Source organism: Trichosurus vulpecula, chromosome 6 (genome assembly GCF_011100635.1).
Source record: "Trichosurus vulpecula isolate mTriVul1 chromosome 6, mTriVul1.pri, whole genome shotgun sequence".
NCBI lineage: Eukaryota > Metazoa > Chordata > Mammalia > Diprotodontia > Phalangeridae > Trichosurus > Trichosurus vulpecula.
Window position 1 is genome coordinate 4,027,657 of NC_050578.1, and position 25,554 is coordinate 4,053,210.

General features: G+C 52.9%; 1 protein-coding gene across 1 annotated transcript in view; it reads right to left on the reverse strand.

Annotated features, from left to right (window-relative positions):
* Nucleotides 1-21,746, reverse strand: part of TEX15 (testis expressed 15, meiosis and synapsis associated) — a 28,715-nt gene extending 6,969 nt beyond the window's left edge. The window contains exons 1-7 of the mRNA XM_036763302.1: nt 21,741-21,746; nt 21,204-21,384; nt 20,078-20,243; nt 17,155-17,392; nt 16,524-16,670; nt 11,145-11,307; nt 650-8,009 (exon numbers count right to left, since the gene is read on the reverse strand). Of these exons, the coding sequence (XP_036619197.1) occupies nt 650-8,009; nt 11,145-11,307; nt 16,524-16,670; nt 17,155-17,392; nt 20,078-20,243; nt 21,204-21,384; nt 21,741-21,746 (8,261 nt within the window). The remainder of the gene's footprint in view (nt 1-649; nt 8,010-11,144; nt 11,308-16,523; nt 16,671-17,154; nt 17,393-20,077; nt 20,244-21,203; nt 21,385-21,740) is intronic.
* Nucleotides 21,747-25,554: the final 3,808 nt, after the last annotated feature.

Genomic DNA, 25,554 nt, shown 5'->3' on the forward strand with positions numbered 1-25,554 from the left:
CTCCTCTTCTGACTCCCATTTAACAGGCTGCAGGGCCAGGTGGAACCTTAGCTGACATGATGATGCCACTGTGGCTGTATGTCCATGGTGGGGTGGACACTGCAGATTTAACACAAAAAGGGACCTCGGAAAGCGTCAGCACCAAGCTCCTCACCTGACATCTGGGGACAGCAGGAGACTGGACTACCGGCCCTCGGATCACCCGGTGCTTTTGACCTCTACGCGTCCCAGTACATCGCCCTGCCTCCTGCCAAAGGAAGAGGACTGACTTCTGACCCAGGAAGCACCAGCTGGCTGGACTAAGAACTCACTTTTGTGGGGCAAGAGTGAAAAGTTTCCCCCCTCCCACACCTTTCTTGAGGCAGCTAGTGCTAACTTTACTTAAACTGTGAAAAAGAATTGCAGCTAGAGGTCACTTTTCAATTGACTTCAGCTGCCAATGACGGGCTTCGATGTCCGATCTTAGGCTGGGCGCTTCAAACCAGATACGGAACATGGGTATTGCCCTTGGGAGGACTGCGGTCTAATGTCAGGAGACAAGGGACAGTAAGTGCCAGGACAAGTGTTGGGAGAAACAGAGGGGGCAGAGGGCTTGGGGGAGGGGTGGAAGGGAAGGCTTCAAAGGAGGCATCGCTTGAGTCCTTAAGACCTTCTTACCTTTGGTTTTTTGCATCTTGGTGAATCACGACTTCCCGAGTACTTTTGGCCGCTTTCGCAAGGAGCTAAAGGGAAAGGTCTTTTTTTGGAGACGGCTAGGTCTTTGTGGGGCATGCCTGAAGGAGGTGGCGATTCCTTCCAATAGGGCCCCAGTTTCCTGGCCGCCATTCTGGGCTTTGCCTTAGGGACAACCCTGGTCTCCTTCCTCCCCTGCCGGAGGGCTTTCTCTGCATTGTAGAACATCTGGCAGGTGAGAAGGGAGATGTCGCCGCTTCCCTTTTCGGCACAGGAGACCTTCAGGCGCTCTATGGTCTTCATGACCTTCATGACATGGGCCATTTTCCCCAGGTCTTTCTGGGAGGCCAAAGTGAGGCTTTTCAACAACGCAGCAAACTGGTTATAATTGTATTCAAGATCAGAAAGGGTCGTGCCATAATTCACTGACGTGGTGTAAGGCACAAGGTCCACGTAGGTGGCGATGGGTGGGGTTGTCTGTTCCAGGAGCGTCTTTATTTCAGAGAGTTCGGTGAGTTCTCTGGACAGTAGCTGAAGGGCGTAAGAGGAGTTGGCCCCCTCAGGGTACTCGCAGATGACAGTGGCATCCCCCTTCAGTTCCAATATGGAAGCCTCCACCGCCTCCCACAGGCAGGCTGCTGCATTCTCTTTGAGAAATGAAAAGGAAGCTGCTTTTTCTTGGTTTTGTATCAGCTCCGGAAGGAGAGACAAATCGAACCACAGCATACCCCGAAACCTCGGCTTGTCTAGCTTCCTGGCCGTGACATTTTTCAAGAAGTGAACTGTTTCAGCAAGCATGACCACTTCGATGTACATCTCAACAGCTTCGGGCTTCAGGATGACTACCTGATGGCTGGGCTGCTTGGCCACGTCCAACACGTTGTCTTCCGTGATCAAGATGCTGTCCACAGAGTCCTCCTGCAGAATCTGGAAGCATTTCTTTAAGGTCTCTAGGTGGTCTCTGCACCTCGCTGTAAGTTCCTCTAATTGTTTCACGTCAGCAGATTCCGCTTGGTCTAATATGTCTCCAACGCAGCAAAAATCTGGGAGAGAGAAGAGAGTATCACTAAACTGGAAGCTTCCCCTGCCAAGCACCTCTCCCTTTACGTAGTCACAATGCTTACCGGGAACATTTCCAGCAGTTTCCTCAAGCGAACCCTTGGAAGCCCGTTCTGCTTTGCCGTCAGCCTCTAGAGTCTCATAGATCTGCTGAAGCTTCTTAAAGGCACACTGGTTAAATGCGAGCAGCTCTTCCTTCATCTTCTTGGGGGAGTCATTTTTGCCGACTGACAGGCCCCTCTCTTTCCAAACAAGACTTTTAGCAGCATCGAAGAAGATGTGTTCCAGGCCATAGAGAGATATCTTCATACTAACTGATTCAGAATTTTTTATAAACTGCATCTTGGAGGAGATGATTTCCATGATGATCCAGAGATGGTCTTGTTTCCCAGGACAAGACTGAATTGTAGAGAAATGGTCCTGGTTACTGATCAGTTCCAAAGTGCTTTTTCTCAATGTTTCTAAATCTTCTAAATTATCTCCAAAATTAACCCCACAGCTGAACGGTGCCGAAAGGGTAAAGTCGAAGTCATTGGAGCAGCGTTTCATGATGTCTTCACACTCCTCGATCTGTCGTTTGTATTTCAAGATAGCATAGTAGGAACTGTTCTCCTTCCTGGCTTCTTCTAACAGTTTGACTAACTGACCGTGGTAGGGCTGTAACTCGCTGAATGCATCGTACCTGAGCCGTTCTTGGAAAGCTGGGTAGAGAGAGGACTGCTGCCGGTAGCCTTCGTTCCCCCGGAGCAGCTCGCCGTAAAGAGAAGCGTTGTACCACAGCAAGCTGCGGAACGTGGGCTCGCTGCCCAAGAGACCTTTCTTATTCTCGATGAACTGCATGGTTTCCATCATCATCTGGAGCTCCACTAGAGAATCGAGGGCTCGTGGGTGGAGGCAATGGTGTCTGCAGTTACTCCACCCGTTCCCTTCCACCAGCAAATTCCGGGAAATCAGCACGTGCTGAAAGGAACATTTCTGTTTTCTTTCAAAAGCTTCAATGAATAAAGGAAGGACAGCTTGGCAGGTTTTGATTTGCTCCTGTAAACTCTTTAGCGTGGACGCCTTGTCTGCCTTCTTCAGAATTCTGGATAATTTCACAATGAGAGTCATAGGGTCCTCTGAAGACCGATCCTCCTCTAGTTCACTTGTGGGAGGGGGCTGCTGAGCAGGGTCAGCCTCGGGGGTCCCTGGGCGCATTTGCACGGCACAGGTCTGGGGGTCTCCCTTCCTCCTGGGGGCAGAATCACCCATTATTGTGGCCGGAGGGCCACTGGGGGAGAGAGTTGGCTCATCCTCCACTTCCATTCTGCTCTCCACCTCCTTGGTCCTGGCCAGCTGACCGGGAGTTATTTTACTCCAAAAGGCAGTCACCACAAAAGAACCCTCCAAGGTCTGGCCCTGTTTATCTTGCCCTTCCATCTGAACAGATTTCTCAGAAGGTCCTGGTAAAATACTTGACTCTTCCACTGGCTTTTTTGATTGCTGTTCCCTTTCTATTGGCTTTTTCCGTCTTTTTTTATCTTTTTCCTTTACCATGGATTTTTGTGATGAGGAGCTCCCAGTGTTCTCCAAAGAACTGTTCAAAACGAGGACCTTGACAGCACTTTCCTTACAATTTTTATTTTTGTCAAGTGGTACAGGCTCCACCGGGGCCCTTTCAGAATCACTTTCTTCCTTCCTATCCCCTCCTCGAGGGGAGTTTTGACAAGGCCTCCATACTGTATCGAAAGCCTTCTCACCACCATTTTGAAGCTGTGGCTGCTCCTGCTGTAAGGACGAAGTGTGGGTTGCAAGGCCATCAACAGTCGGCAGCTCCTTGGAGTGGGGTGTCCACCATTCGGCCTCATTATTAATAGAGATGCAGGAAAAGTTCCGAAGCACCCTCTCTCCCTCTCGGCTTGTCCAGGGAGCTGTCCCACCTGAGCCCCCGACTAAGGGTTCTGAACCGGAGCTTGGTTTTGAGCTTCTTGCAGGTGCTACTGACTTTTCTGCAGGAAGGTGACCTTCCATCTTAGGGGGATCTCCAGGCAACTTCAGATCATCTGTTTTAGAGACATCAACATTGAAAAAGTGTTCTGTGCCTGATTTTAAGGCAGAAATGAAGAGGTCAGAATTCGCTCTGGAGTGAGTGTCACCATCACCTTTTACATGTGGTCTTTTGGTATCCTGGGGAAGGCTCTTTTTCCCAAGGCCACTGGAAAACTTTACATTACTTTCCATTCTAGATGGAGCAGAATGGACTGCTGAGGAAGCCTCCCTGGAGGTGAGGTCCCTCGAGGGCCTCTCACTTCTTTCTTCAGCATGAACGTCAGACAAGAGGACAAAGTCCAAACTCCTTTCCCTGTCAGAGCGAGGAGAAGGGAAAGCTTGTGACTGTTCATCAGGGACCCTGCGGTCAGCCCTTCTTCTTTGATCTTTCAAACTGGCCCTGCTCACCGCTGAGTCCCAAGACTCAGAGCGGTGTGGTCTGTCAGGACTGGCGCTTCTCGGGATGCTTCCATGACTTACAGAGGCCTTGCTGCACGGACCTTCTATGGAGAGTGGCCTGCGGACTCCATGGTCCCTGCTGCTGCTGCTGCCACAGCCCTGGTGGTGTGAGGCAGAGGTCCGAGATCGAACAACTTCTAGTCCTGAAGCTCTCCTCTCCTCCCTTCTGTCATCTTTTCTCTTCTGCCAACAACGCCTCGAGTAATACCTTCTTTCCGTCAGAAAATTGTAACCTACCAAGTCACAACATTCCCATAAGCTGTTGCGTATGACCTCGTAAGACTTGGGCAAGGGGCTATTTCTCCTTTTCTCCCCCACTTTCGTGATGAGCTGCAAGAATCCGCGAACTCTCCTGTGAGCTTTCTTTAAATGAACAACAGCCCGGGCGAGTTTTCTGGACAGATGTTTGCTCTTGCATAAGGATGCTTCGCTATGGAGGACATCCAGAACGTTTCTGATGTACCTTTCTGACTGAGAAAAGGTCTTTATCCGTCCCTCGGATAAAGAAGAAAACTGCTCATATGACTGGTGATGCGTTGTCTTTCTGGTCATGCCGCAAGGTTCTGGATGCCTGAAGTTTCTGCTTGGCATGATTCTGTTCTTTAAGGAGGCCGGTAGCTTCCCTTTACTACTTTTAGGTTCCATATCCTTAATCCTTGGAGCTTTGTTATGGGCATCCCTTGGCTTTGCCAGGGGGCAGGCACTCTCATCCTTTTTGGTTTGGGAAGTAGCAGCAGGTTGAGGGGACAAGGCCAGGGGGTTTTCCACTGCCTTGTGAACCGATGAGTCAGGAGGTAGGGAAAGGACCAAATTCCCCGTTCCTTCTGATGCCTCTGGCTGCACGTTCGGACCAAGCTCATCTTTACCAGGAGGGTCAATGTTCTCACAGGTAAACTGGGAAGGACTAGCCACAGGCTCTGGGTCTTCCCATGCGTCGGTCATTTCTACCTCTGTAATCTCCGATGTGGCCCACATCAGGTCCTCGTCCTGCGCTGCTAGTGGCTCCTGAGAAAGGGCAAATTCCGACTGAAAGATATTTGTAATCTGAATCTGTAAATCAGGAACCACCAGTGGACTTAAGAGCTCCCTGTGGTTTTTCTGGGTACAAGAATAAATGCAGCTGCTTTCCCTAAGGAAACACTGGCTTCCATCCTCCTGTGACGAACTGCCTTGGGAACCCTCTGAGGGCTTCTGGCTACCGCTTCCAAACAGATTTTCCCAGTCTATACGAGCTTCCAGCAGCTGGTACAGAGAGTTCATTTCCTCAGCGGACAGGTTTCTACGGAGGGCTGGGTCTTGTTGCAGGAAGAGGTCTTCGCATTGGTCACATTCCACTTCAATCTCGTTGTCAAAGTCCAGTTCCTGAGGAAATAGGAACATCGTGTCCTCGTTAACTGTGGGCTGTTCACAGACTTCATTGGGTTTCCCGTAGTCCTTGTCATCTTTGTGTTCCCCAAAGACATTTCTTCCCCTGGCTTCAAAACTGGGGCTCTGGACAGCTTGTGCCAGTCCTGGGAATTTGCCTTGGTTGTCTTCATACTCAGTGCTGCAGCCTGGCATCTGAGCAGCAATGGGCATGCTCGTCCCGGAGTCTTTGTGCACATGGGCCGCACAGGAGCCCACGGCCTCAGATGACGTGGCTGCGGAAGCCTGTGGCATCAGCCTTTTTTCACTGCTGAGAAGGATCCCTCCCTGATTCCCAAGGGTAGTTCTGTTTTCACTTCCAACCAAGGCAGTTTCTACAGACACATAGCTTTTTTTCCAGGCTAAGTTAAATGTGGAAGAAAACTTTTCAGAATACATTACTGCCGAACTGCCCAAAGTCTTAACCTCTCTCTCATCGCTGACAATGGCGGTACAGTTTTTGTTCATATAAACTACTTGCTTCTCATCTACATAAATATTTTCCATTCTGTTTTTTTCTACAAAAGGACTTTGTCTTCCTGCTCTTTCAGGATGTGGGTCACCACTTTCTTCACTCCTAAATTCTTGTTCTTGAAAATAAACGTTCAGGTCAGGAAAAGAGGTATCATCATCCCCAAAGGCTGGGTCACAGAACACAGGGCAATCTTGACTCCTGTTGATCTCTTCAACAAGGTAGGCATTCAGTTTGCCATTTTTATGTGGGCCAGCTGGGGACACCAGCTCATTTTCATTTTCCCCATGAACAACTGGGTATTTCCCATTCTCATCTCTGATCATCTTGAAATGGGGCACTTTAGTGTCAAGTGACAAATTAATTACATCATGAGGCTTTTCTTTGGTCTGAACAATGACGTCCATGTCCTGGGAAGCATCGGGCTCCATACCAACGGGTATCAGATGCAGATTTCCCATTTTCAATTCTGTTACTTTTGTAGATTTGGAATAATATTTATCAATGTACATTCTTTCACATCTCAACCACTCTTCAAGGCAATTTTTTGAAGACTTCTGTGCACTTACAGGAGGGAAATCATTTTCTGATTTACTAGGTATGTGTTGGGGGTTTGACTTGCTTTCTTGCTCTGTAGGTGATGGGGAAGGTTGCACCAGAATAGATGGCCCCTGTCTCTGAGGCTTTTTACAGGCTTCACCCTCTTCCTGGGATAAAATCAAAGTCTTGTGCTTCTCACGGGGAAGATAACAATCTCTTAAGCTGCTCCTCCTTTCTCCATGAGAAGAGTCATAACTATCTTTTTTCTTGGAGTATTTATTTTTTCCTTGTTTGGAATGGTTTTCTGCGTCTGTGTTCAGGTTTTTCGTATTTTGAGTATCCTGAATGAATTTATTTCTGGTTTCTTGCTGAGCCTGGAAAGGTTCTGGAGGAGAAGGTGGTCGAAGTCTTTCATGCACAAATTTGAAGTCAGCAGGCTGTAATTCCCATGTTTTAGGGTCACTAAGCCTCTCTGGACTGGTATCCATTGACATGCCCTTTCCAGGAAAGTGACCTATCTCTGAGATGTACTTTCCCCTGGCTTGTTTCTTAACTGGCAGGAGGATCCTGTTCATCCGGCTGGAGTCATGCCTTTCTTTTTCACTATATTCCTGGGTCTCATGTTCTGGAATGACTTCCTCGGAAGCATGTGAAAGAAGATCACTATTTTGGGGGTCTTGTTTTGCATCCTCCATGGTTACCTCACGGATAGCTCCATAGTCACAGCTCTGATAGAATGTGCCCTCAGAACGAGGGCAGCCCCAATTGAGCGCCATGGGCTCACTAGGGACAGCTCCAGAGGGGAGAACAGCATCCGTGGGCAGGGATGGTGAAGGATTCGCTTCTGAATCAGGGCATTCTTCCCTGCTCTCTCCGGAGCCTGTCTCGGGGTTTGCTCGGTCACAGGATCCTCCTCTTTTCACCAGCCGAGGGTCCTTGATGAGCTTGGAGGTCGTCACGGTACTGGTACCAATGTTGTTGGGAAGAGCCACTGCAGCAGAAAGGGTGGTGAAGAGTTTTTCGAAGTAATTAAGGTTCATCGACAGGTCACCACTCCCACTTTGAGGGGCATCCATGCCGGGTGGGAGGGGCGGGTTAGCCTCAGGTGCTTGCACTTGAGACAGGGTGTAGCCTTCTGCTAAATTATGCTCAGTCTGGCCATCGACGGTGCCTACAGCAAAGAAGCTAGTGTTCTGCACACTTCCACAGGGAGAGGATCTATCGGCGGCCAAAGGATTCATCTCTGCAGCACAGGAACAGCCGTCCTGGGGCGAGGAATCCGCGGGCTTCGGGAAATGCTCATAGATGATCGTGGCGTCTTTTCCCTTCCCGATTCTCTTGGCAATCGTACAGTTATTCAGGGAGCCCCTTTTTTCTGTTGAGAATTAAAAAGAAAGAAAAAGAACATGTAGGTGAAATTGTCCCCCTGTAATTGGTGAGCACGAAGCCAGGTGAAAATCTAAGAAGGGGAGAACATTCTGAAGGCTAGAAAGGATTCTGGAAGTTATCCATCTCTGATCGGACAATTTCTCATCCCACCCTTCCTATACCAAGCTTTCAGCTCTGGGCATTTTCACCGGCCATCTCCCCGTGCCAAGAGTCCGCCGGCTCCTCATCTGTAGCCCTCAGCTCCCCTAGCAAGCTTCTGCTGAAAGGGGCCTCCCCCCTGCCCCCACCTGCTAGAGCATTCCCTCTGAGCACACCTGCCTGAATCCACTCTTTCTCTGTTCTCTCTGTATGTGTGTGTACATACAGACACAAGCATGATAATAATTTACTGTACTTTTTTTGCTTGCAGTCTCCCTGCACAATGGGAACTCTTTGACAACAGGGAACCCCGTGTTTGCTTTTCTTTGTGTCCCCGACACTTACACAATGCCTGGTGTAAAGTAAGGGCTCGCTGAAGGAGTGTTGACTGTCCAATGTTAAATCTTTGGTGGGGACGGATACTGTGGAGAAACTTTAAATGGTTTTCTAGCATTGCAAGGCCAGGGGGAAAAAGAGGTTACATCCACACAAAAGTGGGTCGGATACAGTACTGTATCAAAAATCTGGATTGGGGGGCTTTGGATTAAAGTTCAGCTAGGATGCCCTTGAGGAAAACCGGCAAGGCTGGAGATGCCCGAGATGGCGTTAATGAGTGACCCTCCAAACTGAGATGATCTGGGTTCAAGTCCCACCTTTCAGGCATCCTGGGCCTAGGTCACCCCGGACTAGGGCCCTGACCCGCCATGGCTCTCAGCAGCTTTCCAGGATGGTAACTCACTGCCCTGTATAGGCTGACAAAGGGAGTCTCCCCACCAGAAGCTCCTTGCACCAATATCCCCATGTGTGGAGCAGTCTGGCACTTTGGTGCCATGACCAAGGATGTTTAAATGTAAAAAGGGCAGGCAAGCATCGATCTCATCGACCCGCCAGCTTGGCACTGTCGTTAAAGAGACAGTGAGAGGACACCAGAGATTCCACAGAGCTAACCTGGCCTCAAGGAAGACCCAAGTTCAAATCTGACCTCAGACACCCACTAGCAGTGTGACCCTGGGCAAGTCCCTCAACCTCTGTTAGCCTTAATCCAACGCAGGAGGAAATGGCCAATCGCGTGGGTGTCTTTGCCAGGAAACGTCCCCCATGGGGTCACAGAGAGTGGGACACGACTGATGACAACCTCCCAGGCCGCGCAGGCTGCCTCCCCTGCCCTCGCTGACGGGGTTTCTAAACCGCACAGAGCCGAGAGCCCCGCGTCACTAAGCTTCTCAAGGAGCTCGGCGACGCTGCAAAGACGGAACGTCGAGGGCTCACACGCAGATGGACTCAGATCTAACGGGGCGGCCAGTCTCAGCGCAGGAGGAACTGGTTCAATGTCAGTGTGGTGGGTAGGGGTCTCCAGGGAGGGCCCCAGGGGTCTGTGCGCGGCCTTGGGCTACTGAACCTTTGGACCACTGACTTCCAGAAAGGCACCAAATTCGTAGGTAACGCAAAGCCGGGAGGGACAGCTAACGGCCGGAGGACAGACTCAGCACGCAGGAAGTTCCTGACAGGCTGGAAGTCTGAAGTTGGAACTCAAGAGTGAGAGATGTAAAGTCTTACATTTAGGTACCCAAAAAATCAATTTCAAAGCCTTAAATGGAGGCAAACATAAGTAAGTAATAGCTGTTCAGAAAGGGCTCTGGGGTTCTCAGGGGACCGCAAGCTCAGCAGGAGTCGGCAGCACGTGTGGGATGTGGCCACCAACAAAGGCTGGTCCACTGTCCTCTACCCTGATGAGACTCCACGCGGAGTCACCCCGGTTTATGGAGGACACTGAGGTTCCTGAAAAAGGCCCAGGAGGCACGGCTGAAGGACCAGGCTTGTTCAGCCTCAGGGATGAAGAGGTACCCCATCCCCCCCACCCCAAAGTCTAAGCTAGCTCCTGAGGAGTCCATCAGTCCATCAACCAACATCTGCTAAAGTGCCTCTTCTCTGCGTCAAGCCCCGGGCCAGGCGCTGCAGACACAAGGACCAAAACGAAACAGGCCGAGCCCTCAAGGGAGAACGACTCGTGTGGAATGAGGAGATAACACAACTATAAACTAACTATTTGGGGAGAAAGAGTGTTCTGGTTGGGGAATTAGGGAAGTCTCAGCAGGAGCGAGGGATTCCAAAAAGGAGAGCACACCAGGCAGGGGGAACAGCGAAGGCAAAAGCATGGGGATGGGAGCATCTGTAATGGAACTGCTCTACTTTAACTTTACCAGGCCAGATATTCGAGATTGCTGCTCCTCCCTCTGCCATGCAGTAAATAAAGACCACGGTGTCCTGGAGGGGGCGACCACAGCCACACTCCCAGAGACCACCCAAAGGTCCTCCATGGAGACAGGACACGGAGAAAAGCGCCAAAATCAGCCATCAGTGTCTTGTAAATGGCGGCTGTGTCCTCACTGTGACATCTTTACGGCGCAGCCAATCCCGGAGGTGGGGAACCTGCGGCCTCGCGCCCCACGTGTGGCCTTCTAGGTCCTCGGGTACGGCCTTTTGACCGAGTCCAAGTTTTACAGAACAAACCCTTTTATTAGGGGGATTTGTTCTGTGAAGTTAAGGGCCACACTTGAGGACCCAGAAGGCCCAGGTGGCTCCCCACCTGTGGTCTATCCTGACTTCTCGGGCAGCCCTCAGGAAGAGTGAGTAGGAGGCTCGGGCAGGGCTGGAGGCAGCTCCGACCTTGGAGATGGGCTCAGGCCACTAGTCAAGGCCGGACCGACAGCCTTGTCGATTGTTAAGACTTCTTAAAGTGATGGAGAAAACACCAACGATGTGGTGTGAGCCTCAAAGTGTATCGTGGAATATCCCTCCACCCCAGACCTCGATGTCCAACATTTTACCAGCATGCCCATGAGATCCCATGGCTTTATACATTTTGCTTATTTTTAAATGGAATCTGACTCAGACAAAACAATGCCCTTCAGGCTCCTGCCCCAGACACAGTTCTGTGACTCATTCTCCCACTGGCTGATGGAGAGGACGACCCCATGCTTACCAGACCACGTGGGGAATCCCGTGGAGAGAAATCGCAGGGATGTGATAGTTGGCCGGCTCTCTGCTCTGTGACCCAGGAATCTGACCGTCACGGCAGCGTATGGGAGACACTGCCGCGGCTTGTCCACGGGCTTCGAAAACGTGTTGTACTCGTACAGATAAACCTGCAATGGACAGAGCAGAGAAAAATGGAAGCCACGTGCACCCTCCTCCCGCCCACCAAGATCCAAGGTGGCAGCTGGACGTCCCGAGCCCCTCTAGGGTCTGCAAAGTGCCCGCAACCACCCAGGGCAGGGGGGCTGTTGTAACCCCCATTTTCCAGGTGGGAAGATTGAGGGAGAGGTGCCCAGAGGTGCCAGTCAGTGTCTGGGGCGAGATCTCGCAGATGCCAGGGCTGCCACTTTACTCTCCATTGAACCCTCCATCTTTGCCTCTGCAGACTCTCGAGATGCCTACACTCTGACCCAAAAATCTTAAAAAATGCTGCTTGTCCTACCCACTCCCCACACACCGGGGTCCTAATCAGGGCTTGGCGTCTTTGAGGAGCTCCCAGTGAGGGGAAGAAATGGGAACGGTCTTGTTTCTGTCATCCTGATGGTAGCAGCGGCAGTGGATGACACCCCAGAAAGCCCCTTCCAACATCTCCCTTGGCCTGCCTCCTGGTTGCCTAGGAAACAAGCCACCAGCAGCGCCCTGTGCAAGTGGAAGGCCAGCTCCTCGCCTGGTCCTGCTGCAGGCTTCCACCAGACACCCCGGGGGAGAAGCCCTCAGGCACTGCTTAGAGCAGTCTCTCTCATCTCTGCCGTGCATCAAACCAGCTCAAGGCCTGGGCCGGCCCACTGCAGCGCCTGCAGATGCTTGTTATTATAGACGCAGATTCTGCAAAAGCTGGGGTGGGGGAGGGTAGAAAAAGAGAGGAGGAAAAAGAGGAAAGGAAAGATGGAGGAAAGAAAACAAGGAAAGAAGGAAAGGAGGAGGAAAGAAGAAGAGAGGGACTCTGTAGGACCCACTTATGTGACAAGCCCTGTGCTAAGTTCTTCACCAATATTATCTCACATGACCCTCACAGTAACCCCCAAGGGAGGTGCCTTTTCTCCTCCCTGTCCTCATTCCTCATCTGTCAGGGCCCGTGAAGGTATGGGGCAGGGGAAGGAGGAGGGCACTTTTGTCTAGGGACTCCATCACAGCCACCCGCCGGCCAGGCCGTTCGGATCTTCACCACGGCTGTACTTGGTTCTTTTGGTCGAGGCAGGGCACAGCCCGTGGCCGCCGCCTCGCCCAGCTGTGGGTGAAGGGGCCATCTGGGGGCATGGCCGGGGCTGCTGTTTTTCCTTCAAATAAAACTCGTGTCTTTGCTCTCAAGGGCAGGCTACTGATAACCGGGAAGGCCATTTAAAAAACCAACTGCCCCTCCGGCCTCAATGTCCCCTCTCCACACAGACAGCTTCCAAAGCTATGTGGCCCCTGGCTCAGGCTGATCCCTCTCCAGCTCCACGCGACCCACTGGGATCTCATCGTCTTCTGCCCCAAACCTTCCTCCTCCAAAGCTCTCTGTTGATCCTGAAGGCAGCCCCTTCTGAGGCACATGGTCATCCTGGACTCTGGCCTTTCTCTCCCCCAGTTCCTCATAGTGATTCAGTGGATGGCTACATGTTGTCCATTCTACATCTCCCTATGACTGCCCCGCCCACAGGCATACACAGGTAAGTCAGATGCATGTGTGTGTCCTCTTGGAGCATCCATTCCAGCACCCTGCACACAGATAGCGCCCCGTTCCCACTCTCACTTGGACCATGATGTAGTGCGCACGTTAGACGATCTTCCAAGGTTTCACAGAAGTCACCCACAGACCAGCCTGGATGATCTATTCCTCCAGAGGCTCCCTAGCCAGGGAAGCCCCTGAACCTGCTGCTTTCTCAAGCAGGAAGCTGCGTTTCAGTCCCACTGGCTTCATCTCCAATCTTCTGTATTGATTCCAGGCATTGGCGAGCCTGCTGCTTCAGCAGCCCCAGCCAGGACTGACCGAGAGAAGGCCGAGGATCCCCCTCCTTTCCCCACCAGCTCAGTCCCACTCTCTATGAAGACTGCCGTGTTTGCCGATCACCACTGGACCAGTGGAGAGGCCCAAGACAGAGCAGGCTGCCCCTCTCCCGACAGAGCGGTGAGGGGCCCTGGCGGCAGAAAGAGACATCGCTCCAACCATCCAAGGTGGGGATCTGCTTTGCTCCATTATGTCTGTCTGCTTCAAGGGGTGTCTGTCTTTTTTTTCCAAGGGGGGCTGGGAGATGGGAGGGCGGAGGGGCAATTCAGAGGGGTGCTAGAAGAAGGAAAGCAGGTCATGAAAGCATTTCTTTTTTTTAATGCAGAGAAGAGAAGCAAGGGCAGAAGGAATCCCAGCCAGGTGGTATGGCTTTGTAGGCCACAGGAGGACAAGCCAGCCCGGACTGAGCAGAGACAGGCAGGCTTGTGAACATTCATTCTCGTGCTCTGTGTAACTTTTATACTGAACCATTCATTTGGGCATCGTCACAACCTGAATAAAACTTTTTTTTTTTGAAAATCTCTTTCATTTCATATTAATTGGCATTTAAAATTTTTGTAAATAATCCTCCATTTCTTTTTAATTTTTGGTTTTGCTGGCCAACTGAAAGAAACAGGATTATTTACCATGGTTTTGCTGGGCTAATAAGGCAAGCAGGTGGAATAGTGGGTAGTGTTCTGGGCCTGCAATCAGGAGGACCTCAGTTCAAATCCAGCCTCAGACACTTCCCAGCTGTGTGACCCTGGACAGCTCGAATAACCCAATTTACCTCAGTTTCCTCATCTGTCAAATGAGCTGAAGAAAGAAATGGCAAACCACTCCAGCATCTTTGCCAAGAAAACCCCAAACGGGGTCGTGAGGGGTCGGACACGACTGAGAATGTGCACGGCGACTCCTAAGGACGATGACAGCAACGTGCATTTCTGTAAGGCTTTGAAGGCGGGCCACACACTTGGCGAATAGGACCTTGCCCGTTCCTCACAACAGGCCCAGGGGTGGGTGTCTGATTACCCTCAAGGAGGAGATCTGGCCTGGGCCGCTCATTCAGCATGCGACGTGGACTCAGGCGTCTCCCGCCCCCACGTCCGAGCTGGTCACCACGACGCTTCCGATGCCTCCTCTGCGGTGACGTTCCCGCTGCATCTTGGGCCCGTGATTTCCGCCCTATTCTTGGGGCCCAGATGAGCTAAATGTGTCCCGGCGTGGGCAGTCTTCAAAGACGCAGCTGGAGGCTTTCTTCTGATTCATCCCGTCTTCCGATTTCCACTTTGTCTAGATTTTCTTGAATTTCAGGTCTTCTGGGTTGATTTGCAGTGGCTAAAACTCCACGGGAGGAGGCGTTCGTGCACGTTTGCAGAGGAACACCTCTCCCTCGAGAAGGAGGGCTGCGGCGGCGGCAGCTCACAGTTTGGGGACCTTGACTCACGCCTCGTTCTCTCTCCCGAGCCCCGGCCGCCATTGCTTCTGTTTCTGATGCCCAGCGTCTGGGGGGGCTCGTGGGGCCCCGGTGCAGCGGCTCCCCGTGTCTGTTACTGTGTTCTGCACAGAACGGCTTCCACACGTCGACTTTTGAACATGTACGTGTCGTTTCCCAGCGTCTGAGCGGACAAAGGCCAGCCTGACGTTGCAGCCTCCGACACAACTGTCGCAGCGGCTTCCTTTTTTCCAATCCTCTCCTCCGGTTTCCACCCACTGTCCCTAGTTCCACCCACGGGGGCCCAAACACAAACCTAACCCTTCTTCCATGCCATGGCGCAGCTCTTCAAGTATGAGGAAACAGAAACAAGAAAGCTCTTCTCTTGCGGGGTTCGACACTCTGGGCTCCTTCTAATGATTCTCATACGGCATAACCCAGAGGCCTTCCGCCATTCCCACTTCTCTCTTGGGATGCTCTCAGACCCATCGATGCCCCTCCTAACAGGTGGTACCAGCACTCACACACAGAGTTCTCACTCACTCACCGACCTGGTGACTTGACCAGGGACACATGTCACTGTGCATCTGGGCTAGATTTGAACCCGAGCCTTTTGGACTGCCAGCCTGGCCATACCACACACTACACATCTCTACCAGACGACATTTCAGAGACATTTCCTAGAGGACTGCACTGACCAAAGACCAGGTCGAGGGAAAGGCCCATCTCTGTTCTCACTCCCCTGTCCCATGTGGTTGATCAGCCCACTCCAGGGACGATCAGGACAGCCAAGGGCCGGCCGAGTGACAGGCAGCTCGGGGTGGCGGGGGGGGGGGGTGAAGCGGGGGATAGGGATGGAAAGACTCCCCAAGTCGCCAATAATCTGAACTCTATGGAAGCCCTGCTAGCCAACGAGGCCTGACGGCTCCTCCTTTCCCCAGACAGCTTTGCGGGGCGTATGCAATCTATCTGGGCCTGGGGTCAGAGGCTGCCAGGCCACAAGGACGCCCAAATGGTGAAGAAACCACAGGACCAGGGCCGCCGTCACTAACTGTGTGACAGGCCGCACAAGGACGCACAGCCTGAATGGAGGAAGGCGGCAGCCACAGTCTTTATTCTACAAAATAAATTAATATTAAATTAAATTAAAACCTCCTTCTGGAGAAACGGGGAGGGGGCTTCTGACGAGCAGAGTCAGTAAAAGAGGCCAGCTTCAAACCTACAGCTTCTGCGTCCGAATCCAAGGTTCTGCCCTCTCCCCAGCACTGGGTTCAAATCTCACTCTGATTTCCACTAGCTCTGTGAGCTTTGGGCAAGCGATAATGATGAGGACGGCAAACATTCATTAGGCACCTACTGCGTGCCAGGCCCCAGGCTACGCACTTTGCAAAGATGACCTCACCACAGCCCTGCGTACCACAGCATGACCCTGCACTGGAGGGACAGAGGCAGACTGAGGGTCCCCAGCTAGGAAGTGTCTGAGGCTGGATTTGAACTCCTCACTCCAGACCCAGCCCTCGGTGCACTGTGGGGCCCCGTTCCTGTCTCAGCTTCCTTACTGTACAGTTCATTTATTTTTGGGGTTTTCCGGAATTAATTAAAGCGACAGGCTGCGCTGAACTGGGCTCCCCAGCTGTCCCACCTTCACTTCAGAGGGAACATTCCAAGCAACTCAAGGTCACTCGGTGCTGGCCAATCCAGCCTCAGACATTTATTAGCGGTGTAACCTTGGGTGAGCTCCCAACTGTGCCTCAGTTTCCCGTCTTGTGCATGAGGGTTGCTGTGGGCACAGGAGAGGGCATTTGTATAGTGCGTGGCAAACTTGGAGGCACCGTGCCTGTCATCATTATCATGGTGGCTGCCATGATGATGGAGGAGGTGACGCGGCTTTGCAAGTGAGGGAAGACAAGGAAAAGCGGACGTACAGCGGAGCCGTGGGCCTGCTGCTCAATGGGGTCTTTGGGCTTTGCGACGAGTCTCGACATGTGGCAGTCAAAATTGGGTGAAGGGTCCAGACACGCTTTGTTCTTGTCCACCATGGGCTGGATCTTCTTCACCTTTCCATAGAGAACCTGAGGGAGGGAGGGAGGGAGGGACAGGGAGGCATTAAATGATGGCCCCTGCGCCAGGAGGACAAGAGTGGAGACGCTGTCACTGTGTGGGTTAGCGCACCCTCTGTGCCCAGCACAGTGGAGAGCTGGAGGAGGGCTGATGGCGATAACCTCAGTGGAGAACACTGACCACATCCACCGGTCCAATGCACACACTGTACTCTCCACCCAAACCAGCTTCCTCTCTGCTCCTGCTCCCTCTCACCTCCCAGGATTTGCACAGGCTGTGCCCTGTGCCTGGAGCACACACCCTCTCTTCTCCCCTCCAACACGAGAGCTTTTCTGATGCCCCCTGTTCTTAGTGCCCCCTCCACCCTGAGAAATCACTGCTTATTTTGTGAATCTTTAGGATGGAAGCCCCCCCAAATAGTTGTGAGCCTGGTACTCAGAAGGCACTCAATAAACACGTGCTGCATGGGCGAATAACCCCAAGGACCCTGCCTACCTTAAAAATCATGAGATTGTCCACACGGTACTTCCTACTGTGCGCATAACTCAAGGCGACATCGGCGTGCCTGAACAAATAGACGCCAAGCAGGGGATTGCCGAGCGCCTTCATGGCAGACTCCCGGGTGCACAGTCCGTTGTGGTATATGCGGTGCATGGCTCTATGGGACAGCGCCAAGAAGCAGTAATGCTCCTCCAGCTCGCGGCCTTGCCGGCCGTATTCTCGCATCTCTGTCCTACGAGGAAGCACTGGGGGTCAGTGGGAGCTGGGCTGCTGGGCTTGGGGCAGACGGCAATGTTTGGAGGCATCGTGGAGGGCTCCTGGCCATGCCAGGAGCCAGGAAGCGACCAGAGGATGCCCACCACCCCCATCTCCATCACGAGATGGAGGCGCCATGGTCCTCTCTCATCATCTGGAAAATTAGGGGGTGGCCTGGCTGGCCTCAGAGCTAGGACCCTGGTACCCTCAGTCTCCTGGGCATGTGTCCTCTATAAAAATGAAGGCGTCAGACCTGATGGCCTCCCAGGTCCTTTCTTGGCCCCAGAGACAGGTAGGACCCTATCGGCCTCCTTCATGGTCCCTGACCACAGGATGAAACCTGCCAGCATCTCAGAAGGAGCCACACTGGGCCCACAGGGCAGGGGCTGGACCTCCACGGGGACCTCTTAAGGGAGGAGGCCCCTTCTCTACCACTCCTGATCTTAGAGCAGGGATGCTTAACCCGGGGTCCCGGAAGCACCGATGTGGGAGGCCTGAGACTTCCAGGGGAAAAACAGCTGCAGCCTCACTTCATTAAAATTGGCTTCCTTCCGCATCCTGTGCACGCATATAAAAACACGATTCTAAGGAGGAGTCCCTAGGCTTCCCCTGAGGGCCCCCAAAGGGGCCTGTGCCACATATGAGGTAGGTCTCCTAGAACCGCCCAGAGTCTTAAGGAGTGACCTGCTCAGAGTCACTGTGCTGGGCAGGGTCTGAGGCAGGGGGCTCTGAGGGCAGCCCTCTATCCACTACCCTCCCTTCCTCTCTCTCTGGGGACATGGCTGCAGGTAAAAGTGGTTCGTACGCAGACAGCTGGGGTCACAAGCCCTAGACAGGTGAGAGGTCAAGGCTGGAGACCCATTTGGGAAAAGGTGGCCACCCCCGAGTCAAGAAAGGTGGGTAAATTCACCAAGGGAGAAAGTTCCTGCAAAGGAAGCCAAAGGAGAGGCTGGGAAAAGCCAGCAAGGTGGGCCATCATGAATGAAGCAGGGTCCTGGGGAGCTCTGGGGTGGGCAGCCAAGAGGAAGAGGGGGAGGAGTGGGGAAGACCAGAGGCTGGAGCAGGGAGGCCGCTGGCCACCTTCATTTGTACAGGGGATAGTGGGAAGCAGATTCTAGGAGGAGCAGGGTGGGTGGGTCTCAGCTCTTCTCCAATGGGGACTGATGTTATGAGCCACTGACCCTGTTTCCCTGGTACTCCTGTAAAGGGGGTCCGGGGAACGTCTCCCCACAAGACTCCCTAGCCTGACCCATCAGTGCCCCTGCCCCACACCCCCCAACCTTGGGGAGAAGCCCTGGGAAGGAGAGGAGGAGGGGATGCGGTCACCAGTTGCGCAGGAATGACCATCCAGTGTTACACTTTCCAGGGGTAAACATCACGTTCACAGATAAAAGGGCATGGGAAGTGTATACCAAGTGCTACGGGAGCGGAGGAGGCCCGGCCAGCGTGGGAAGGAGCCAAGGCATGTGGAGGAGGAGGGATGGAGGGGGGGCAGTGGGAAGAGAGAAACAGCAGCCGCTTTCAGGAGGGTCAGCAGCATCCCCGGCTGTTGGAGATGGGCGGGATCGGGAGGCAGGCCGAGGAGCATTCAGCAAGTACCAGCCAAGGCACTGGGCGAGCCGCGGGCAGAACGCTGCGTGCCGTAGAAATGCTGGCCACAAATCACCACTTACATAGGTCATTCTCATCGATGGCGGGCATTTCTACAGCATCTCAAGGCTTGCAAAGCACCCCGAAAACGTTATTTCACTTGATCTTGGTGCTGCCATGATGCCTACTCACAGATGTGGAAACTGAGACCCACAGGGGCTGGGCTGCCCAGGGTCCTGAAGCTAAGGGCCTGTGCAGGACCGGCATCAGACTGACTCCAGCCCAGGGCTCTCTCTGCTGTGCCACACAATGTCTTAGGGTCACACAACACCAAGAAACCAAATTGTGGGGCTGAGGACCCCAAAGGCGGGCTGTGCGGGTACATTCTTCCATCAGTGGAAGAAAGAGAAGCCTTGGAAGAGAAGGCAGTTTCCAGGAAACAGACCAGGCTGGGAGAGGGCAGGGGGACAAGGACTGGTGTTTCTTTTCCTCCTGGGCTAGTCCCAAAGCTTTCTGAGCAGACAAAACCAATAGGAGGATTTCCTGAGAATGGGTCAGACCTCCTCCCTGGTGGCCGTTTTCTGTTTTTCTCAGGACTTTGCTCAGGGCGGTCTCTGTACTGGCCAGTGACCCACTGCCTCTCTGGTTCGAGGGTAGTTAGCCCTTCTAGTGAGGGTGATGCCCTCTTTGGAGCCAGCCCATTAAAGGCCCCACAATTCCCCTTCTAACATTTCTAAGATAGCTTGTGCCTTAAAGTGTGGTATAAACACCATCGTGAGTAAATTTACACGTGTCTATCGAGCTACAAAACCAGGGAGGAAGACATTCTCGGAAGTCACGACTGGCACCGACAGCGGCCTGGCTACCTCATCTGAGGGTAAGAGCCGTCTCCAAAGTCCATGAAGGTGGGCCATCCTCAGGCTAATTCTGAGAAACTGCCCCGTACGGGCCTCTCAGGCAGATAGCACCCCGGGCTTAGGGGCACTGGCGATGTTAAACATCTGCCCAGACCAGTGAGCTCGGTCTGTCACAGCCACATCCCACAGGCCCGCTTCACATCGAGGGAACTCACCTCTTGGCCAAAAACCTCTTCTCCAGATATTCACTGTGAACTAGTTTCGTTTCCCCAAACTGCCAGGATGCCTGCAGCTCGCAGCTCAGGTCCAGTCGGCACTGGGTGAGCGTGTGGCTGATGGAGCTGTACTCCCTCCAGTTGGTGTGGCAAGTTGACAAGTACGCTGTAGATGAAGCCGGAAAGGAGAGTGCAGCACGTGAGCCGATGCCCCGACCCAGGCAGCCCCACACACACATCCATTCCCCTGGAAGGGGCACCGTGGGGATTGGGGCTAGGGTCTTTCCACTCGACCCCACCGTGAGCTCTGAGAGGTCAGACGTTCGGCATCCCCCTCCTTACCTTAGCTCAGGGCTCTCTCCAAATGTGAAAGAGAGACCCCAGGGCTACAGGCTCAAGATTCCCAACCTCAGACCACCCGAGGCCTAGGGCAGGAAGGCCGGCTGGGGTCACTAAGCCCAAGCAGAGGGGAAGGGACCTGTCTGCACAAAGCTGTCCAGGCGGCCTCGATGGGGCCCTGGGCAGTCCCCTGGGTGGGGGGCTCCAGGGCTGCTGGGGTTCTCAGCAAGGTAACCAGAAGCCCTCAAGGCTGCTTCCTTGGATCTGCCCCCTTGGCTCGATGTTTGCCCTACAATGCCAGGCACCCCCTTATGGAATCCAGACTCCCTGACCAGGGGGTGTCTGAGGCCCAGCAGGGGGGCAGGTACGCTCACCGTCCCCCTGGGGACCTTCCTGTGTGAGCCAACAGGCGAGGGATAAAGGATGCCCAGTGCCTGGGCCATCTGTCCCAGAGAGAGGAGCCTCCCCACAAACACTGCTTGGCATGTTCTAACCGGCCTACCCAGGTCCCGGCCGGCAGACAAGATCAGCTGGCTGGACGGGAGCAAACAAAGGTGGACGTCTGGCTTCCCCTTCCCTCTCAAGGGTCAGAGGCGTCCCGGATGGGCCGGGTCCGTGGTGGCCAAGGTGGGGAGGGAGGGCTGCCCCGAGCCATCTCCCAAGTCCTAACATAGGGACCGTTACAACAGGGCTGAGTAGGCTGGGGGTAGGGTGGTCCCCGAGAGCCAGTCCTAGAGAAAGCCAGTAAGCGGGTGGGTGGTGGAACAGACAGAGCGGCGGCCGGTACCTTTCTCACATGTCCGTGAGATCTTGGGGATGGTAAAGGTCTTCAGAGACTTGTCCTCCTGGCCCGTACTGGACTCAGGGGCTGCAGGGTCATGGCTGGGGGTGCCATGGTGGCGCACAGACTTGGCTCGCTTGGATTCCTTGGCTCGCTTGGATTCTTTGGCTTCCATCCTGGTGCTGACCTAAGGAACCAAGAACCATGAGAGGAGCCCTGCATTAAACCTCCGGGGGCTGGAAGGGGAGGGGGGCAGGGTTCTGATGGCTGATATCATGCGGCCAAACACCTCCTAGCCTGGGGGTGCAAGGGCGATCAAGGTCCGGTCCTGCGCCAGAGCCCTCCTAGCTGGGTGACCTTGGGCAAGCAAGCCACTCATAGCTTCTCTGCCTCAGGGGCCTCATGTATAAAATGGGTCTGATGAGGAGAGGGTCTGTCTCATGGGATACCGTGTTTCCCCATGTATAAGACACACCCCTTTTCTGAAAAATTTGGGGTCTAAAAGCTGGGTGTGTCTTATACAGTGGTTGTAGATGTTTTTACTTGCATTTCCCGCTTTGTCGCACTTGCTGTCTTTGCGCTCACTGTTTCACATTTGTTACTGGTACGTTAGGTTACGTTTTGCCACGTTCTGCCCAGAAATGGCTCAGAAAAGATTTTCGTACGGTGCTGAATTCAAGTTAAAAGTGATCCAGTTTGCGAAAGCGAATGGAAATCGTGCTGCTGGACGTAAGTCTGGTCTGAGAAAGTAAACAATCCGAGACTGGCTACGGGAAGGAGAAGCCCTACTGAAAACGCCAGGGCAGAAGAAGGCTGTGAGAGGCAAGTCAGCCAGACGGCCTGAGTTAGAGAGGGAACTGAAGATGTGGATCGCAGAGCAAAGGGCAGGTGGAATTCCTGCGTCCACAAAGACGATTCAGCAGGAGGCAAGGAGAACTGCTGATGAAAAAGAAGTTACTGATGTCCAAGGAGGACACAACTGGTGCTTCAGGTTCGTGAAACGGAATGGACTAAGCACGCGCATGCGCACACGCGCCACACTTGCCCAGAAGATGCCCAACATCTGTGAGCAGATGAAAAAAACTGGAGTTCAATAACTTTATGTAACACTTTTTTTTTTTCAAATTTCGGGCCCCAACATGAAGGTGCATCTTATACAGGGGGAAATATGGTATCTGTGAGGCTTGATGAGATGGCCTGAGAAGAGCCTGGCACACTTTGAGGCTCCAGCGGAGAAGCTGTTCTGCCCGGGCAGCGGAGGGGGGGGCAGCACGGGAGCTGATGAAGGAACGAGGGAGCCGTGGGAGGGAAGGGCTAAGCGACTCGCCCAAGGTCATTCAACCTCTGAGGCAGCATTTGAACTCATGGCTCACTGGCTCCAAGCCCAACAACCGACCACTGTGGAGCCCTTGCTGCCCAACATGAACTGAAGCTTTTAAGAAGCTTTGATGACCAACGAGGGAGGTCTGCCCTAAGGCAGGGGGCAGAGCCCTGGGCCTGGAGCCAGAGACCTGAATTCCAATCCATCCGTGGGACTTCCGAGCCAAGGGACCCATGGGGAGGTCACCTCCACCCGCCTCAATGGTTTCTTCATCTGTAAGATGCGGATCCTAATAGTGCCTCCCTCGCAAGGTTGAGATCACACACACAAAAAGCCCTCGGCGCCTCTCAGAGTGCCCTCTAAATGCTGCCCAAGGGGCTCACCCAGGCATGATCAGGTCTCCACTAACCAGCAGCCTTACGCAGAAGGATTCTGGCATTCCAGGACAGGGGAAATGAAGGAGTCATGCATTTTTGGCTTAGGGTGAGCTACAGCATCCCACGAAGGAGACAAACGTCATCACCTACTTCATCAAATGTTTTAAAAGGGGGTGGGGAAAGGAGGAGGGTACTGGGAAACAGAAGGGCAAACCCCCCCCCCAAGACACTGACCAAACACCCCCAGACACTGAAAAAAAGCTGTCTCTAGTCAAATTCCCCCCCAAAGAGACTGAAAACAGCTGTCCCTAGCCAAAAACCACCAAGAGCCTAAACACAGCTGTCTCTAGCCAAAACTCCTCCAAAATACTGAAAACAGCAGTCCGTAACCAAAACCCCCCAAGAGACTGAACAGAGCTATCCCTAACCAAACACCCCCAGAGACTGAAAACAGCTGTCACTAGCCAAAACCCCCCCAAGAGACTGAACACAGCTGTCTCTAGCCAAAAACCCCCTTCTGAAGAGACTGAAAACAGCTGTCCCTAACCAAAAAAACCCCCAAGAGACTGAAAAGAGCTGTTCATAGCCAAAAAATCCCCAAGATGCTGGAACACAGCTGTCCCTAACCACCCCTCCAAAACTGAAAACAGCAGTCCGTAACAAAACCCCCCAAGAGACTGAACAGAGCTATCACTAACCAAACACCCCCAGAGACTGAAAACAGCTGTCACTAGCCAAACCCCCCCCAAGAGATTGAGAACAGCTGTGCCTAACCAAAACCCCCCCCCCAGAAGAATGAATGTAGGGGTCTCTAGCCAAACTCCCCCAAAGGACTGAACATAGCTGTCCCTAGCCAAATACCCCTAAGAGACTGAACACAGCTGTCCCCTAGCCACCCTCCCCTCCAAAAGACCTACGAAAGTTGTCCCTGGTCAAAAACCCTTAAGAGACTGAACAGAGTCGTCCCTGGCCAATCACCACCGTCCTCCATGTGGTGGCAGCCCAACCTGACCACTCCTCAGCTCCGGGTGCCCCCTTTGCCTCTAGGACCAAAGACAACGTTTCAGCTTGGCTTCTGAAGCCCTTCTTGGGCTGACCTGTCCAGGTTTCTTCCACCAGACTACACCCCGAGGCAACCTCTGGTTCAGATTCTCTGGCCCTCCTGTCCAGAATGCCCTGTACAGAGAATTCCGTCCATTTCTGGCCCTTTTAACTGGCCTTGAACCCCTCCTCTGCTCACCAGGACCACCAAGAATTCATTGGTCCCTTTAAGGACTGTGGGAAGTCCCCAGGGGTGAACGCTCCCTCTTTCCTCTTGAAATTATCCTCCATACCCTTATCTGTCCAAAGGTTCGGTCTCCAGGTGGAATCAACATTCCTGGAGAAGGGAGAGAGTGTGTGTGTGAACAATTTCAGAGAGGGCATCAGAGAGTCAATGGCCATGAACAATTTAACAGAGGAAAACAAAGCTAACAAACACACTGAGAAATCTACAACTGGATCTCTCTAACTATGTCTGTGTCTACGTCTGTATCTACACCTACGTCTGTGTCTACGTCTGTATCTACACCTACGTCTGTGTCTACGTCTGTATCTACACCTACGTCTGTGTCTACGTCTGTATCTACACCTACGTCTGTGTCTACGTCTGTATCTACACCTACGTCTGTGTCTACGCCCGTATCTACACCTACGTCTGTGTCTACGTCCGTATCTATACCAACGTCTGTGTCTACGTCTGTATCTATACCTACGTCTGTGTCCGTGTCTGTATCTATATCTGTGTCTGTGTCCGTATCTGTATCTATGTCTGTGTCTACGTCTGTATCTGTATCTATGTCTGTGTCTATGTCTGTATCTGTATCTATGTCTGTGCCTGTATCTGTATGCCTGGCAAACAGGACAGATAAGAAAGTGATGTTAAAAATATAAAGAATACTTTAGGAGACAAATGTACATGCTATATATGGACACAGGAGGCAAATACATTTCTAATCATCACTGAACAAAGAGATGTGAATTAAAGCAACGCTGAGGTACCATGACAAAACCATCAAACTTACAAACGGCAGGGAAAACAAACGGACACATTGTTGACATCAGTACACATTCATTGTTGGTGAAATTGCAATTTTCTTTAACCCCTGTGAATCTGCCACGCGCAGGGAAGCGCTTACCTGTCTGGTCTTGTCCGGTGGCCGGTTCCAAGAATCCCACTCAGCCCTGGGGAGGGAGAGAATGGTGAGTCGCCAGCATTCTCTGGCCCCACCATCCCTCTGTTCCCTTCCTGCCTTCTCTCCCACACTTCACCCACCATGCGCCCACTTCCTCCTGGCCCCGGCCCATCACGGTGTATGTACACAGCAGGTGCCTAATAGAGACAGATTCAATCGAAGGGAAACAAATTAAGTAACGCTCCTTCTCAGTCACACGCAATGCCAGCCCTCACCGAGAGGGGCCACAATCTGAGAGCTGGGAGTCTGGGCAGGTCTGTTGCCCTCTCCGACACCCCAAGGCCGCCTCATGAGCCAAATGAGGGGCTTCAGCCTGAGTCATGTGTCACCCGGGTGACCCTCCCAACTGCATCTTCTCCTGTGATATCATAAGCACCCTAGGGACGGGGGAGCCAGCTCCTGCAAAGATGGCGGCACCAGCTGGC